This window comes from Malaclemys terrapin, chromosome 2 (genome assembly GCF_027887155.1).
Source record: "Malaclemys terrapin pileata isolate rMalTer1 chromosome 2, rMalTer1.hap1, whole genome shotgun sequence".
Classification (NCBI taxonomy): Eukaryota; Metazoa; Chordata; order Testudines; family Emydidae; genus Malaclemys; species Malaclemys terrapin.
This window is the reverse complement of record NC_071506.1, coordinates 243,081,933-243,100,382: the sequence shown is the minus strand read 5'-3', so window position 1 is coordinate 243,100,382 and position 18,450 is coordinate 243,081,933. Positions and strand designations below refer to the sequence as shown.

The window sequence follows — 18,450 nt, the reverse complement described above, 5'->3', positions numbered from 1 at the left end:
AACAGTTTTCAATGAAAGAGTCTGAGGCTAGTAATCCCAGTACACTGGGAAGCACTAGTTGTTTGAGGCCCGAAAGAGAGAGACAACAGCAGAGAAAATTGCTTCTTTTGCCCTTGATGCTCTCTATCATAACAAGTTCTACTCCAGAGAAATGCTAATCCTTAAGAGGTCAGGATGCTGTGATAACCATCAAGATATTATTAATTAAACTTCCGGAGAAGACACTGACAATGAGCAGCTTTATCAGATGAATTAATCTGTGATTGGAAAATCTCCCGGGGTCAGGTTCACGTGAGAAGCCTCTTTTGTTCTTAGCTGTTGGAAAGACATTCAATTTTAGTTTCCTGTTCCTGAAGAATATTGTCTTTAGTTTGGAATTACACATTTACCAGATCTATCAACAAAGGTGTGTCAACTTTAGAGATGTTTTATACATAGCAGAGAATTCAGTTTTGAAATCTCCTTATTACACAAAAGAAACTTAAAAACAAAAATTTCCTAAGAATAGGAAACATACTTTCAATAGGAAAGTTTTGCTGGGCAAATGCTGCTCAATTTAAAATGACATTCACCTCAGTTGTGCTTGAGCCCTTCTGTGTTCTGTTTCTCAGAATCTGAGCAATCGAGTTTACTTACACAGATGTACACACAAAGTGATTTTGCAAACGGGGTACATTATTTGGAATGGAACAGTGCAGCAGGGGGAGGGGAACCAGAAAACCACTCTTCAGAGCCTTAGTTTTTTGGCAGTTAAATGAGCCAGAAAAGAACTTGATCACACCCTTCAGAACTAAAATTTTACCTCATGAAAAACTGAATTTTTGACTAAATGAACTTTGTTTTGTGAAATTTAAAATTTTTCATCAACAAAATGTCATTTTGTTGAAAAGTCCAAATATTTTTATTGGGATGTATTCCCCCGTGGGAGTTGTGGTTTGGTTGCCTCCTATCCCCATTCACCTACAAAGGGCCAGTCTCCTTGGCTGGAAAACATTGCCCATGATGCACAACAGCCAGATGTTACTGTCTCCCCTCTCCAAGAGGGGAGGCAATCACAGGAGATGTAGTCTGACCCGGGAGCACAGCCCATAGAAGAGAATGGAAGCATGAGGCACCCAAGTGACAACGGCCATAAGCAACTGCAGCAACATTTCTGAATCAAAATGTTTTGGAATTTGATTGAAATTTTTCACCATTTTTAAAAAAAAACACCTCCTTTTCTGACCAGTTTTATTAATTAATACCATCATATATGAGCATGCAGTTGTTTTGAATAAACATAGAATCAGAATAATAAATGTATGGCTGGAAGGGTCCTTGTCACAGGGTCTACTCACTGCTAGGGGCTCCTCCTCCTGGCCACTCTGGGGAGCAGCTTTTTCCAGGTCCAACACCCCCTTCCACAGCTCACTGCATGCCCTGCTGTCTCTCTCTTGCTCTCTGTGATTCAAGGTGCTCTGTCTTCGTGGGTTGGCCCTCTGGCGAGGTCACTATAGTCCTCCCCTTCCAGGGTATCAAAGTCTTTCCTTACAAATTGTCTCAGGCAGTCTTCTCATTCTCTGCTCTGATGGTGCCACTTTTCCAGTGGCTGGTAGGGGAATCCAGCCTCTACTCCAGGTTCCAGCCGGGTGACCCTCTAAGCAGCAGGTAAGGTTTGCACCTAAACCTTGCTGTGTTTTCCCTGAGCCCTTCCTACACTTCGCCCTCCTGCCCCCAGCAGGGTTTGCCAGCTTAAACTGCCTCTCCCAGGGAGTAACTGCAGAATAAATTCTATGGCCCCAAACACACCTCCCTTCCCCCACAGAATAACTGCAGACCAATTCCCTGCAACCCCCGTCTGCTACCAGCTCCCTGGCTTTATAGAAGCCCTGCCTGTTCCTGCACACATGAACTTCCCCTAATTAGGGTTTTCCTCTCAGCCTAACTATACCCCAGCTTGCAGCCTAATAGGTTAATTGGGTCTCTATGGCCTACATTAACCCCATTCAGGGTGAGTGAGGGGAACACGCCCCATCAGAGTCCTCAAGATGTAAATTAGTCCAGCTCCCTGCATAGAGGAAGGACCAAGTATATGTAGACCATTTTTGACTGGTGTCTGGAAGTTTTTAAGAACAGGTTAGATGATGGGGATTCCACAATCTCCCTGAGAAGCCTATTCCAGTGGTTAACTACCTTATAGTTAAAAAGCTTTTCCTAATAACTAACTTAAATCTTCATTGCTTCAGATTAAGCTGATGATTTCTTGTCCTACCTTCAGTGGACATAGAGAACAATTGATCACCATCCTCTTTATAACAGCCCTTAATACATTTGAAGACTGTTATGAGGTCCTTCCCCAGTCATCTTTTCTCAAGACTAAACATGCCCAGTTTTCTTAACCTTTCCTCATAGCTCATGTTTTCTAAACCTTTTATCATTTGTGTTGCTCTTCTCTGGATTCTCTCCAATTTGTCCACATCTTTCTTAAAGTATGATGCCCAGAGCTGGACACATTACTTTAGCTGAAGCCTCCCCAGCGCTGAATACAGCAGGACAATTACCTCTTCTGTCTTATGTATAACACTGCTGTTAATACATCCCAGAATATTAGCCCCCCCCCTTTTATTTTGCAACTGCTTCTCATTGTTGACTCATATTCAATGTGTGATTCACTATAACTCCCAGATCCGTTTCAGCAGTACTACCACCTCGCCAGCTTTTTCCCTATTTTATAGTTGTGGATTTCATTATTCCTTCCTAATGGCGCATTTTAGACAGTTGACAAGAAGGTGTGAGGATACTTAATGTGGGGAAATAGATTCAATATGTATAATGACCCAGCAACTCCCAGTCTCTATTCAAACCCAAGTTAATGGTATTCAAGTTACTCCTAGTCCCAAAGGACCAGTCACTTACCCCAGGTCATTTTGTGCCTTAGATCTCACACCAAAGACAATGCTTGAAGCCAATCCTATAGTAAACTATCTAAGGATTTATTAACTAAGAAAAGAAATGAGTTATTACAACGTTAAAGCAGGCAAGAATATGTACACAAATGAGCTACAGTCTATGGTTCCAAAAGGTGAAAGAACTGTAGTAATCTATCAGCTCTGAATATCTTTTAGGGCTAACCCAGGTTGACCCTGGGGATCTCTGTTTCTGTTTCATAGCTCTGGCCCTGTGAGAGTCCAGACAACAAAAGAGATGAAAACTTTCCTTGTCAGATAGGGATAACTCAGTGGTTTGAGCATTGGCCTGCTAAACCCAGGGTTGTGAGTTCAATCCTTGAGGGAGCCATTTAGGGATCTGGGTTAAAAATCTGCCTGGGGATTGGTCCTGCTTTGAGCAGGAGGTTGGACTAGATGACCTCCTGAGGTCCCTTCCAACCCTGATATTCTATGATTCTATGATTTTTATTTCCTTCTTCCAGACTTCAAGCCCATGGGATGAGCCCTTTTGCATGTAGCCTCTTCATGGTAGTAAGGAGTAATTAACAAAGTCTTTGTATTGTGATGTCCCACAATGGCTCATTTAGTTTTGATAGGCCGCCTTGATGGGCAGGAAACAATCCCTCCTGACTGGGTTCACAGTTTTAGAGCAAACATTTTTTTACAGTTACAAAGCAAAACCTTTAATATTACCTTATAATATATGATACAGATATTATAAGTGAGCTTAATTCATGTAGCAACTTACAAGCATTTCATAAAGTCTAAACACATCGTTATAAGTCAAATACCCATCTAAGCCATACTAACACACAGGTGAAACAGACTGGTTTCCAGCAATGAATTTGTCAGTGCTTGGCTGAGGCCTAAAGCTTTGTCAAGAACTGGCACCTAGATTCCCAGCATTGCAGACACCATCTGTGAAGCCATGCATTTCATCTCCAAGACAAATGTGTCCTGGCCTGCACCATCACACTTCAGGAAAAACTGTGCAACTTTGTGTGTAGAACAGTCCCTTGCCGAGCTTCCTCTGGGTCAGTGCAGCTCTGGACTGCTCTTACCTGGCTCAAAGTTAAATACCATAGTTTGGCAGCTGTTAAATTATTTACTGCAAATTATTCACTCACCTTTAATAAACATCCATCTGCTGAAACCAGTGATATTTAGTTTTCTTTAGGGTTCAGTCATGTGACACAATCCTGCAAGGTATTAGACCCCTCAGTGGAAGGTGAGTGTTTTCAGCTCCTTGGAGATCATGCCTATAGACAACAGGGGTGAAATCCTGGACTCATTAAAGTCAATGGTGGTTTTACCATTGATTTCAGTGAGACCCAGATTTCATCCTGGAAATTTCAGTCAGAGAACCAGATTCCATGAATCAGGAGTAGTTAAAAGCAACACTTCCTTGCAGGTGCAGGCTTATTAGTGAAGGTTAAACATTATTTGTCCGTTATGATTCCTTATTCAGAGATGTATTATACATCCACATATTGTCTTGAGACAAGGCCTTTCCTGGGGGTAAAAATTGGTGTATACAATTTCCAATTTAGTAAAGTAGCTGAAACAAAATCCTGTTAAATTGTCCTTACTTCACTATTAATCCTGAGCATGTACTTTTTTTGAAGTGCAACCCGTTGTTTCGAGTTTCTGTAGTCTTTACCTTTGGTATTAGTAAAGCATTCAGTACTCCAATATTGCCTCTTGGTGGTGATGGAGAAAATACTAAGCAGATATTATACTAAAAAAGCACTGTCACTTTTGGAAAACTGGCACAAAATCCGAGTTGCATGAATTATTCCTCTTGTGATTTTTATAAATGTTAAGTAATTTTATCAGAAGTATTAAAGTGATCATTTAGTGCTTCAAAATATGTCTCCTCCCAGAGAGCCAAATCTTGCAATCTGAAGTCAAGCTTCATGGCCAGATGTAGATCTCCTGGGTCTTCAAAATCTGAATATTGATTCTGCAGTGACATGATGCTGAATATGGTCTCTTGTTAGCAAATTAATGCAACAGAAAAGCTGTTCATTCAGCAAATAATATTCAGTGTTTGTTATAATAAAGTTCCCCAATTGTCCACGCAAACTTTAAAATCTGCATTTAAATAAAACAACAAAAATCAGTATGAAAACAATTTGTTAATAAAAAATGGCTCTGCAGTCACTTATATGGCCCTCTTCAGAAGTAAAAAGAAAACACACCTCAACAACTTTAATGGATATGAATAATCTTTGTAAGTTTTTAGGTAAAGTGTCACATAAAAGAGATATTGCTAAGGCTTTATAAATTCATATCCAGATTGATTGTAATTTGAATTTGTACATTATGTCAAATGTTGTATAGAGAGAAGACTGCAGAATTAAAACAAAAATTAATTTCTTAAAAAATTGTACAATGGCAACCAAACAAGTTATTTTTTACGAGCTGCGGCTCTTGGCCTACAAATGCTCTGCATAAAAATGGAATTTCTGTAGTCACCTCAGCTTCTCATTAAATAGTCATTTGTTATCTAAATTCAAATTTCAGAGTAACCCATTGAGCTACAGCATGAACTCTTCCTTTATATTACTCTGTGTAGTATGGTGACAGATATAACCCTAGGAAATTAGGTTGGACAATATTAGATGGATGGCCACATATGGTATCATCAGTACATCAATAGGCTTAGTCATGCTTATTGTTGTTAGAGGGTAAGTCACACATTTCAACATTCAATGGCTGTCATTTAAGTTTCAGTCATGTTTGCTTTGCAAGGTTATCCCATTTTGTTCTATTTCAAAGATTCCTGAATCAAGTATCCAAAAGCGCAACAATTCAGTTTGCAAATTAGAATTCAGACCTCCACCAAAGGGTGTAGGAAATGCTAAATCAAATTATTTAACTATTGCCAAAGTTCTTCAATGTGACACACACACTTTCTCAAACACTATGCCTGAAAATGTCACTCACATAGACACTATAGGGTATGTATGTATGTGTACAAATAATATATAAATAAATAATGGGGTGGGTATAGAGTGACGGGGAGAGACAATAAAAGCAAAGTTACTTCTTGAAATATGAAATATGTTCTGATTAACCTCGTATCATAGAAGCTAGAGATGGGAGAGATCTGTTAGCTCATCTTGTTCAACTGCCGCTTAACGCAAGATAAGATAGTTCCATGCAAAATATACTTAAGTGTTTCATCCAGACTAGTTTTATGTGACTTGAGCAGTGGACCTTCCATTCCTTTGGGAGGTTATTGCACAGTATAATTGACCTCAGTGTTAGGCAGTTTTCCTTAACACTCACCCTAAATGTTCTGTTTCTTAATTGCATCTCATTACTTCTACCCTCTTTGGTATATATTCAGTTTTGCGGACCAGTGAAATCCAAAGCAATTCCTTGTCCTCTTTGTTTTTCATACTTGTACAGAGTCATCCTATTCCCCTCCCACCCACCCCATTCATTGTTTTACCCAATAATAATATATTCAGTTTTTATCTTTTCCTTACAAGTAAGTTTTTCCAGTAATATAATAGTTTTTGTTGCTCTGCTAAGAATCCTTCCCCCCCCCCCCCCCCAGTTTGTTGATACATTCCTGTTTTGGGATGCCTGAAAATGTACACAGACTTAGTGGTTGCAAAGAGATTTGGTGTCTGTGCTCATACAACACAAACACATTTTGGTTTTGCTTTAAAAAAAATGTTTTTGGCTATCATATTGTGTACTGATACTCAGTTTCCTATTTGCTATGGTCTGTTGAAGTCAATGGGAAAACTCCTATTGACTTGCATGAGCTCCATTACCCCAAGATCCTTATTTAGCATTATGGCTTTCCACATATTTTCCTTCTATTGTATATCTGTATTTTAGTTTATTTTTTCTAAGATGTGTTTTCTTACCTTTTCCCAGGAGGAATCTTATTTAGTTATTTCCCGCCCATATTTCTGTCCTCTCTAAGGGCTCAATCCTGCAATACGCTGGGTGAATGGGACTGCGCTTGTGCTTAAAATTAAACATGAACTTAAGTGCTTGAGTAGGTTGTAGCCAGAATGCTTAGCAGCCTCAAGACGGAGCCCTATATGTCTCTTTATTTTTCTCATCAGTGATGTTTAACAACACCTCCCAGTGTAGCCTTATTTGTTAAGGGATAAAAAACACATTTGTTAAATTATTCCAGATGATAAAAAAAAATATGGTGTCAAATAATATCTAAAATAGTCCTTGTAGCACTTATGACATTGCACTATATTAATAATTAATTTACAGATCTTCATCCAATTTTCAGTTCATACCTGAGTCAATTGCTATTAAATATGCAAGTAAGATTTTGAGAGGCAATAGATAAAATTCTTTGCTAAAATCTTCATCTTCTATTGTATTTCAAATACAAACATGCATGAAGTGCTTGTCTGTAGATACCAGTACATGCTCTTAAAATTTTAAACTAATTTAATCTAATGTCTGTTGTCTGATTGCAAAAAGAGAACTCTACTCCTCTGTCCTCCAGATCAAATTCAGGTTTTTTTCTTATCTTGAGTAAACAACTCCTGTCCAGAATTCTGCATTTCTCCTTGCCTGAGATCTAAATACTGTTTATAAGTATTTGACGAAGATATATTGTGCCTAATGATGCGTTAACCAGAGTAAATGATGAGTGGCAGTTTAATCAATCCAGTACCTTCAGTAACCAACAAGGGCATATGGAACATAATTTTTTATTCTCCTTCTTTTCAAACTGACTGAATACAACTAGGGATGGATCTGAACTGTGTCCGTTCTTTTCCTTTATTCTCTAGAGGTAAAGGAAAATCTTTGCATAAGGTATTCAATCTTTGAGAATTAGAATCAGAAAATAATGGTGTATTATAAAAGCTTTCTTTTTGAATAAATCTGCTCATATCCTGTTGCCTTTAAAATAAAATTATTGCATTATTAAGTAGTGGCCTATCCATTCTGAACTTAGTAAAGAATGTGATCTCTGCTGGTGATCTTTACCGAGTGGTATTCAGTGAGACATTCCCTCGCTTAACTGAAAACATGCAATCTGTTTTCATTAGGAGACTTTCTTCCAGACACACTTTTCACAGTATACACAGACACCTAAAATTAAATGCTGCTCCCTAAATAAATAATCAGCATCAGGAATAAGAAAAAAACAATATTTAATGATTATATTCCAAACACTTGACTTCTAAGAACAAAGTTAAATTAAAGGTTAAGATTGGGACTTCCAAAGATGACTATAGGACACAATTTGGATTTGAAAGGAATGGTAGTAACATGGTTAAATCCTCTAGTTGCCTTTGAGAAAGCTTAACGCATATGTAAAATATGTATAACTCCACATAAAGCTGTTGGAGTGACAGATTTTGTTAAAATGATCTTTCGTGTGCATGTGCATAAATGAGTGTGTATATCTATATTGCATATATGTAATGTGTGTGCATGGACAAGAATAAGTACATTTAGAAAAAAATGTAATTGAAATAAACACAATTAAAATGTTCTATCAAATCATGCATCCCACTGATACCTAAGAGGGTTTTTAGCTTTTGAACATCAAATCTTGGAGAAGATGCAAATCCCCCTTGGAGCACAGGGAAGAGAAGCAGATGAGGGGCTGTAGCTTTCCCTGGGTATGCACAAATGCCTGAACCAACTGACAAAGCCAGACCCTGGGGAACTACAGAAGCTTGTCTCAGTCTGAGATATTTTCTCTGCTGCTGCACCTCTTCCTCCTGCAACCAATCCACATCTTTTTCAAAGCTGCTGTGGGGCCTGACTTAAGATGCCCAAGGTTTTGACCCTAGGTGAATGGATCCTTTTTATATATTATCAGTGTGACACCTAAGCAGAAATAGTTTCTTGAAAAAATGTTTGAAAAAGAGACATATCTAAAGGTCTGGATTGGTTTTCAACACATTCATCCATTCCAGTTGTCATGATGTTGTAATACTGGTGATAGAGACAAGTGTTTAATGTATTCATTATTTAATCTCAAGAAAATCTAATATTGTTTACTTTTTTTTTTTTTTTTAATAGGGGAGTGGGTTGTATCTTTGTAGAAATGATTCAAGGAGTTGCTGCTTTTCCTGGAATGAAAGACATTCAAGACCAACTTGAAAGAATATTTCTGGTGAGTTCTTTTTTTCTGGATTAATATGTATATACATAATATGCTACCTTACAAATGTGAGTAATAAAATGTGGCTATTGAAACCCAGGGAGCTATTCTATTTGCAGTGTTTACTTTTCTCTGTAGGAGCACAGGTGTCAAACAACCAGCCTCAAGCCAGATCCAATCTGCCGGGATACATTTTTGAGACTTGCATGACTTATTCAGATTCTGCAGAATCCAAGCTTTCATTTAAAAAAGATGTTTCTAGCTCTCCTGGCTAGAAAAGCTTCCAAATGCGAATCCAGTAAAAAAAGGTGCTGTGTTGCTATGCTGAATCTGCAAGCAGTCTAAAATAATGACTCAGAGATGCCCCCGTTAATATTATTGTGCTATTTTAACATTAACATTAATGCTTTTATTGATGATTATTTTATGTGATGGAATAGGCATGGTGTGGGAGTGAAGCCCATGAAGGTTGGGTGAGAATTGAGGTTTACTGCAGGGATGGAAATGCAGAAGGAATACAAAGACTGAGAAGGAACACAAGGATGGCAGAAATAGTGGTGATAAAGTTTGTGTGTGTTTCCCACTGACTGATGCTTTATTCGACAATAAAGTACTTAACAAATAATAACTGACAGAGCAGAAAGAAGTGCAGTACTCAACTCCCACCACTGCAGCCTGATTGGTCCATTCAGGAGCTGCATGGACAGCTCTTTGGCTTAATGGCACCTCCACAATTGGGAAGTCCAGTTCACAGTGTTCCTCTGAGGATCTGCTACCATTCGTGCCTGTTTTCTTTCCCCACCAGCCCTCACTCTCGGGTTGTTTTGTGATTTTTCCTGTTTCTACTGCTAGATTTCCCATTTTGCTCTGGGTTTTGGCCAGTTTCCTTTTAAGAGGCTAGGAAGAATGTCGTTCACTTCACAGATCAGTAGTAAGCTAGGTGAGTTTTTTCTCCTTCAGAGCCCTCGGGAGCTTTGCAGTTGTTTAGCAGGTGCCCAGTGCAGATTAACGGAGGTGGCCAATACAGTCCCAAATGCTGGCCTGGTTGGCTTCTGATTGGACCATTGTTGTTTGTTATGTGACAAGCAAGGGAGGCCTCAGAAAGAAGCACCTTTCACCCCAGCCCTAGCACAAAAAAGGGGAATCTGGGGCTTGCTTGGCCCTGATGCCTGGGTGGATTTAGCAGGAGGGGCTGAGTGGTAGCCTTCTCTGAAAGATTGCTCTGGCTTTACAGCCATTTGTTTGTGAGCTGCACTAGATTTATCCTTCCAGTTTAGCTTGTGTGGGAAAGAGCTGCCTGGCATTTCCTCTCCTCGTTTGGTTTCATCATAGCTAGTAAAAGGTATGGCCTTCCTCTAACCAAACCTGTGTGGTGTTCTATTCACTGTGATGCCTGGGCAATTAATATTTGACACCTGCTGTACTGAGGTATGGTTCAGCTCTGAAAATTGGCTCTAAGAATGGCAGCGTAGAGCTCCTTGTTTGTTTGTCCCTTAATGATTTCTACATCACAGTTTCTCAGTCTTGGAGCAAAACATGCTTTTTCTAAATGTCAGAGCTGCAAACTCAACGTAGGATGTGAAAGTCACATTATGTTCTTTCTTCCTTGTCAAAACACCTGCGCAGCTAGACCCACTGCAACGTAAAGGACTAAACTGCTTCTGTGCTGTATGTGAGCAGGGTCTGAATGAGCTCTCCCCTGACATCTAGTGATGAGCTGGGAGAAAAGACTTCAGGAGCAGATTGGGTTTGCATAGACACACCTACTTTGCCTAGGTGCCCAGGAGATGGAGCCGCTTTGCCAAAATGATCGATTTTGGGCTAATTTTGGATTACAAATCACTCTAGTATTTGAATGCAGGGGTAATGAAATGCTGTTATCCTTATTGTATGGTAAAGGACAGCAGAACTGTGCTTAGCATGCCCTGATTGAATGGGACACCCTAAACTGAACCTCACTTGCTAAGCAGGGGACAGGAGATGCCAACTCCCAGTGAAGAGAAGGTGGGAATAGGTTTCCCTACTTGGTCGAGTGGACTCTGCCTAAATAGTCCTAGATGCTATTTTGATCTGTTGCTCTCCAGCGTTTTATGGCAGAGCTGATTAGACTCAATTGAGAGTCCTTGTTTTCTGGTTGGTGATTCCTAGAGTCGAGATCACTGTAGAGCAGATTTAGGGGCTAAGCCTTAGACTTTGTGTGAGGACAGTAGAAGACACCACAGAGATTGCATTGGCTGTGAGGCTCCCTGCTGAAATCACTAAGTGCTGGTTTAAGTGATGGAACCTCAGAAAGTGGCAGGAGCAGTGGCAGCAGAGGCATTGCTCAAACTCCAGCCCCCTCCCCAGTGGTGGGAGGTGAACCCACGTGAATGCACCTCAGCACTCTGGGTATTCACTAACTGTGAGTGGGGTGCAGTAGAGGGAGTGGGGAGCGAAGTGTTACAGGGAAAAGTCACAACACAATACAAATGTGTTCCTGCAAGATGGGAAACTGAGACAAAGGACACTATCCAATACACTGTGGGGTCAGGTTTGCTTAGGGTTACATGCTTTTTAAATGTGGTTGTGATATTTTCCCAAATTAATGCTGAGTTCTCTTTCCCTTTTCATAAGAGTTTTCTTTTGTTATACACACTCAGTGCTTGTGAGTGGGAAAGTATTGCCTCTTAGAGGCGCCCAGGGTGGTGTTAAGTTTTCCCAGATTACTGGGTGGGGGCTCAAACTGGTCCTGTTTTGTATTAAGAGGAACCTCAAGATATTGAGCCTGGCCCTTGTTGCTGATGTCTACACCTGGCAGAAAGGTTGCATGTATTTAATTGTAATGTCTTGTCAACCAACTTCTGTTTAATACACTAGCAAGTATTGGGTAATTTTAAAAGCTCTGCTTTATTAAATGTGTGCACTACTCATTGGAAGTGTGGAATGTAATTCCACCTCCTTTTTTTCCTCTCCTCTCCTGTTTTACAAACAGGTGAGACTTTTAAACATGGATCATGTTAAACACATACTCAGATTTTTGAACGTATTATTGATATTGTACAATAATGTATTTTGTTGAAATTAAAAGACTTAAAAAGATAAATTATTGCTGCGTTTGACAGGGTCAGTACAAGCATGTATATATCTGTAGAATTTTTGAAACATTATGGTCATTCTCAAGCTGATTTTTTGTTTTTGTTTTTTTGTTTAGGGGGGGGGGGCGGAGGAAGGCTTGTTTGGTAAAATACCAAAATCTACCGACCACCATATACATTAATGGCCTTCCAAATTTAGTTTAGAAGCAAAATGTTTTAAATTGTAGCTGCAAATAACAAGTTCAGCCTTTCAAATAACTGGGGATAATTTTTGACCTGGTTTCTTTAGGTCAGACTGATCTTGTACAAACTTTAAAAGAATAAAAAGAAGCTTTTGGACTGAGACTTTTATGGCATGTGGTTAACCAGAGTTAATTCTTAAATCCTAATTAAAATCCCCTTAAAATAGGGGTTTGTAAAGGAAACTTCTAGCCATCCGTAATTAAAGTGCCTCTCTAATATACCGTTTTCATAATTAAGAATTTAAGAAGTTATCTATTTAAAAGTTAAAAAACAAGGGATTATTCTTGTTCCCTTTGTTTCTGAAAAGAAGGATTAAATTCATTCATTCTCCAGTGAATTGTGTACACTAAGGTGGTTAATAACTTTGAAGTGCAAAATTAATCAGGTTGCTATTTAAGATAACTAATACAATTAACTCCCACATACTGAGTCCTTATAACAGCTATGAAATACAGATCAGCCAGCCAAAGTCGGCTTTTCTTCAGAGACAAAGTGGTGAAGTAATAATGGCTGTCCCTGCCCCAGAGAGCCAGCAACGAGCTCATATACATCAAGCACAGGCACGGTGGTGCCAGCGTCCCCCGCACGGGAGACCTGTGCGACATCGCGGTCGTCACGCACGCCTTTCGCCTCCTGACATGCCTGGACTCCAAGGTGAAGAACGTCACAACGACTGCCCTGCACGCCGCCACCGAGAAACGAATCGGCAGACCTCCCTCCGACCGAGATGTGGCCACCTTTCTGAGCGGCTCCCTGGACGGCGAATTTGCCCGGGACAGGGGCGATCTCGCCTCACTGTGGTCCCGCGCCCGCAACGCCACGCGCTGACTGGGGAAGCGACTGGGCTGCTGCTGGGAATGGTGCGAAGAACGGCAGGAGCTGGGAGTCCTGATACTGTGGATCGGAATGGAGGACAACACCATCGTCACCCCCGGAGCCAGAGGCGTGCTGGAGAGATCTCTGAAGGTCGCCGTCCATGTGCTCTACGTGGACACCCTGAAGAAAAAAACGGACCAGGGTAAGGCCTTCGAGGTGACCAGCAAGTGGGATTCCAGCAACCACTTCCTCCCCACGGGCAGCTTCACCCGGTTCGCTGACTGGCGGTTCATACACCGCGCCCGGCTGAATTGCGTCCCCCTCAATGGAGCCATCCGCCATGGGAACCGGGACAAACGCTGCAGGAAGTGCGGGTACGTCGCCGAAACCCTGCCCCACGTCCTATGCTGCTGCAAGCCTCATGCCGGAGCCTGGCAGCTGCGCCACAACGCCGTCCAGGACCACCTAGTGAAGGCCATCGACCCGCGCCTGGGAGAGGTCACCGTCAACCGCGCTGTCCTAGGCACCGACAGCCCGCTGCGCCCAGACATCATCATCACGGACGAGGTTGGAAAAAGATCATCCTGGTCGACGTAACGATTCCATTCGAGAACAGGACCCTGGCCTTCCGTGAAGCCCGAGCCCGCAAGCTCGAAAAAGCCCCCCTGGCTGACACCCTGCAGTCAAAGGGCTACGAGGTGCACACCAACGCTCTGCTCGTTGGGGCCCTGGGTGCCTGAGACCCATGTAACAAACGTGTGCTGAGGACCTGTGGGGTAGGCCGTCATTACACGCGGCTCATGAGATGCCTAATGGTCTCGGACACTATCCGTTGGTCTTGGGACATCTACACAGAGCACATCACTGGCCACCGCCAATACCAGGAGTGAACCGGGGAGACCTCGTGCACCCACAAGGGGGAAGAGACCTATAAACCCCCCCGCTGGACTTTATCCCCTGAGCCCTGAACCCACCGAACCTAACTGAATCCCACCACGTGAGGGTCACCCCATCCCCATTACCCAGCCCACTTACTTATACCCATGAGTGTCTCTACTTTCTGTATGAGTGATGGACCCTCACCACTTGTCGGCTGTATCTTGGTCCTGCCCACCGTTTACCCCCCCCCCCATTGGGGACATTGCAATCTGTATATATTATGTGTGCTGCCCAACACCAAAATACTAACATCCCCCTATACGCTGTATGTTACCCCCAATGACCAATAACTGACGCTTCAAATTTTCTGTATCGTTTATTTTTCAAATATTATCTAATAATCTTTTATTGGATCAACGTCTGTTGGTGGGAGAGAATTTTAGTTCACATTTTTCACTTCTTCAACAGTGGATGGTTTCATGAAATATTGTGGTGTTCTGAAAGCAGATATACAATACAATATGCCATTCCCATTGATCCTTTAGTTCTGCAGTGTTCTGAGGTCAGGTATTTTAAAACATACCTCTTGCAATATAAAAAAAAAAATACATCAGTAAGATTCATTACTCTATACCAGGAGTTGAAATATGATTGAATTTCTTTCTCTTACAAACTGTTGTATTTTGGAAGGAAAGGCACTGATTAATATTTAGGAATAATATTTAGGACAACTAAATTTAATGTAATGTGAACAGACTGAGCCTGTGAACAGCAGTTCCATGTACTTCTCAATAGCTGGCTCTAAATCTATTTTCCATTATTATGTAAATGTAATTAAAATACATGGTACCTTAATTTTCTACAGATTATCAAGTGCACAATAAAGAGCATATTCTCTAAGTGCTCTTCCATTTCTCCTCCTTATCAAGAGTAGAATACATCCCCAAACCTGTCTTTCTGTTCATTTATGCTTATGTATTAGTTGTTTGCATTTATCAGGGGTTTAATGAAACTGCTATATTTAATGGACTAGGAAAGGAGGTTGAACTTCTAATTACACTTCATGCATTGTTCTGTTCATTGATTTTCCTTTTGGTTGTTTTTTAACAAGAGTGCTTCATTTGGACTATTTTTACATATTATGCTTATTTTAAACAACTTCAGGAACCAAAGTTAAGTCCTTTGCTAAGTAATACTGTAGCAGGGCTGCACACTGGCAGGGGTGCATAAACTTGGATTTAATTTCAGATTGGGGCCTGATTTAGTAGTAATCAATATACTGTGAACTGAAAGTTGCAAATTACCATTTTAAAGTACACATGATTTGTGCCCCGGTTATCAGTTTATGGTGGATTTGTTTTACTCATTCAGACACTAGAACGTATGGAGAATTTTGCTTAAAGAACTGTATGCTTATTAAGTAAAATGGAGGAGTACTTGTCACGGAGCCACAAGTTCAGTGCTACGCCCTAGCTTTGGAAGAGTTTCAAGGAGGACCCCTTCAGTGTGCCAGACCCTCCTCGGTATCTCACTCCTCCTCCAGCATAAGCCATGCTGCTTCACCATCTCAGACTGAACCTTCGGGCCTTCCGCACTCCTGTTTCACACCGTGAGTTCTGTTCAGTAAGTCCCACTGAGACAGACCCCTAAGGGAGACTCATACAATCTTAGGGAGCAATGCACCTCCGAAAGCATCCACAGCTAGAGTTTTCAAACAGTAGGGTTTATTAGTCTATTGGAACACAGCATAGGAAGTCCTTAGTTAGCATAGAGAAATGAAGGTTACAGCATAGTCCCTTCTGGGTAACCAGAGCCCAGCCAAGCATTGTTCACACTCTGTCTCCCTGTCTATCTGATCTCCTTTGTCGGACTCCCAGGTGTGTGCCCTGACTGCTTCCCACATACTTCAACCTCATACCCTCCTTCCCACAGTCCTTAGCGCCCAAGCTGGGAAGATGCGGCTCAGCCCCCCTGCTGAGAGATGACAAAGTCTATCTCTCTCTGGGTCATTTTTGTTGCTAGGTGTCAATGTCCTGATGATTGGATTTGCCATTGTCTTCTCAGATGCTCCACTCATATGGGAATTAAGGCCCAGACAGCTAGGTGACATTCATCTCAGTGTCTTAGCCTGCCCCGAGAGCAGACAGAGTATGCTAACTAGGTAACAATTGATGCATATAGGGGAAACTGAGGAACATGCGGGTTTCATAAAAATAGTACAAAAAATTCCCACTTCATCACAGAACTCAACCACAAAGATCGTCTCAGTGTTTCCATTTGCAAAAAGAGCTTATGTTCAACAAACGTCTCAGCTGCTATGTAGAGTTTTGATTTAGTCAGTGGACTGTTACTACTTTACTCTCACTTTCTCATCCCTACATATCAGTAACTTGAGAACTCTCTCAAAGCAAACACTTCACCAAAAAGGGTGCAGATAGGTGCACATGTGCTTTTGACTCTTTAATATTCTAATCCTATAAGATATAGTCAACCAGTCCTCAACCTTGGAGCATGAACTGAATTCCTGCAGTCATCAGGATTTCCTCCTTTCCCCTGATGTGCAGCACTGCACAATTGGCTAAGTGCATCATGATTTTTTTTTATTTTGCCTGTCTCTGAGGCATTACATACTGGCCTACGCTAAGTGCAAGATACTAGACTTGTTGCATGAGTAGTCTGATCTGGTATGGCAAATCCAACATTCCTATATATTCACGTAATACACACACAAGAACGTATGGAGCTTAGTCAGCTACTGAAGGATTCTCCAAGCAGAGGGGGAGCTTCAAGTGGCATTCAGTCAGCAAAGAAACAACTCCTTGGGCTTTTGGGAATCATTATAAATTAGCTTAAGACTGCATAAAATTACAGTGAGAAGTAGCATGGCATCTAGACAGCCCAGGAACAGTGGTGTACAAAGGGTAAACTGTGCATTCCCTCTCCTAAGCTGCACTGAAAGATCAGGCCTGGATAGCTTAATATCTATGGGTACGTCTACATTACCCGCTGGATCGGCAGGTAGTGATCGATCCCCGATCGCTCTGCCGTTGACTCCGGAACTCCACCACAGCAAGAGGCGGAAGTGGAGTCGACGGGGGAGCAGCGGCCGTTGATCTCGCGCCGCGAGGACGTGAAGTAAGTGATTTAAGTCGATCTAAAGTATGTCGACTTCAGCTATGCTATTCTCATAGCTGACGTTGCGTATCTTAGATCGATTTCCCCTCCCCTCCCCCCAGAGTAGACCAGGCCTATGTTTCCACCATCAGCATTCATATGCCTAAACTAGACCAGGTTTGACTCCTGTGCTATCTGTTCTGGGCCAGTTTTGTTTTTTTGTTAGAGGGAGAAGTAGCTAGGTGTAGTTTTTGCCTTTATCTCACTAAACCAAGATTCTGGGAGTTACTAGAGAGCAGAAGGAATTTGCCCCATGTTCTTAAATCTTCTTTTTTGGAAAATAAGCAACATGTGAACTGCACTTTTTTAGCCTTTGTGCTACACTCAGAGTGTGGCTACACTGCTGCCATGGTGTGATTGTAGCTCAGGTAGGCATACCTGCACTAGTTTTAATCTAAATAGCGTGGCTGAAAATAGCAGTGAAGTTGTGCAAGCCCATCTGGAGCCCTGGGTACATACTCATGTTGCTGGACCACACAGGGGTCTGTGCCACAGCATCTTCACTGATGTTTTTATCTCTGCTAGCTGGATTAAGGCTAGCATGGGTATGCCTAGCTGAGCTGCAATCACACCTCTGATTTCAGTGCAGACGTACTCTCAGAACTATTTTCCACCATAGGGATGATACAAAGACAGGTCTTCTGATACTGTACAGATTCCCTGCACAAGCAGGGTAGCAACAATCAAAATGCTGCTCTGACTATAAATGCAGACTCACTGTGCGGATGTGGCTGTGGAATGAATAAACTGGCTTGTTCATGACAGTTCAGGTAATATGACACAGCTGGGAAGCTAGTTCACAGCCAGAACCCCCTCTCTTCACTGATATGCACGCCACAAAGTACTGTGAACCCCTCCCTGATTTTGAATGATAATACTCTGCTGTGTTCCAGCATGCATGATATTAAAAATAATAATGAAAAGGAAACTATACCCATTTTGTTCATCCCAGAAGCATGAGCCCAAAAGATGATGCAAAAAAAAATCATAAATTTCTGCATGTATTTTTAATGCAAGACTTGTCCTGTGTTTGAAATTTCAGTGCTGGATATGAAAAATAGTATTTTCCTTTAGAATAGCATGAAATTTGAGTGGGTGTTGGAGTGTGTGTGTGTGTGTGTGTGTGTATTTGGTCAGAAGTGAGTAAGATTTGTTCTTTATATAACGAATTGCAAGGAGTATGTCACCTGTGTAATCTTGCGTACTAGCCTTTGCACTGAGACCT

At 41.4% G+C, this 18,450-nt stretch overlaps 1 protein-coding gene across 4 annotated transcripts in view; it reads left to right on the top strand.

Moving 5' to 3' along the window:
* CDK14 (cyclin dependent kinase 14) overlaps positions 1-18,450 on the top strand; it is a 482,473-nt gene that overhangs the window by 286,345 nt on the left and 177,678 nt on the right. For all 4 annotated transcript variants that reach the window (XM_054020506.1, XM_054020507.1, XM_054020508.1 and 1 more), the window contains one exon: positions 8,958-9,051. In XM_054020506.1, the coding sequence (XP_053876481.1) occupies positions 8,958-9,051 (94 nt within the window). The remainder of the gene's footprint in view (positions 1-8,957; positions 9,052-18,450) is intronic.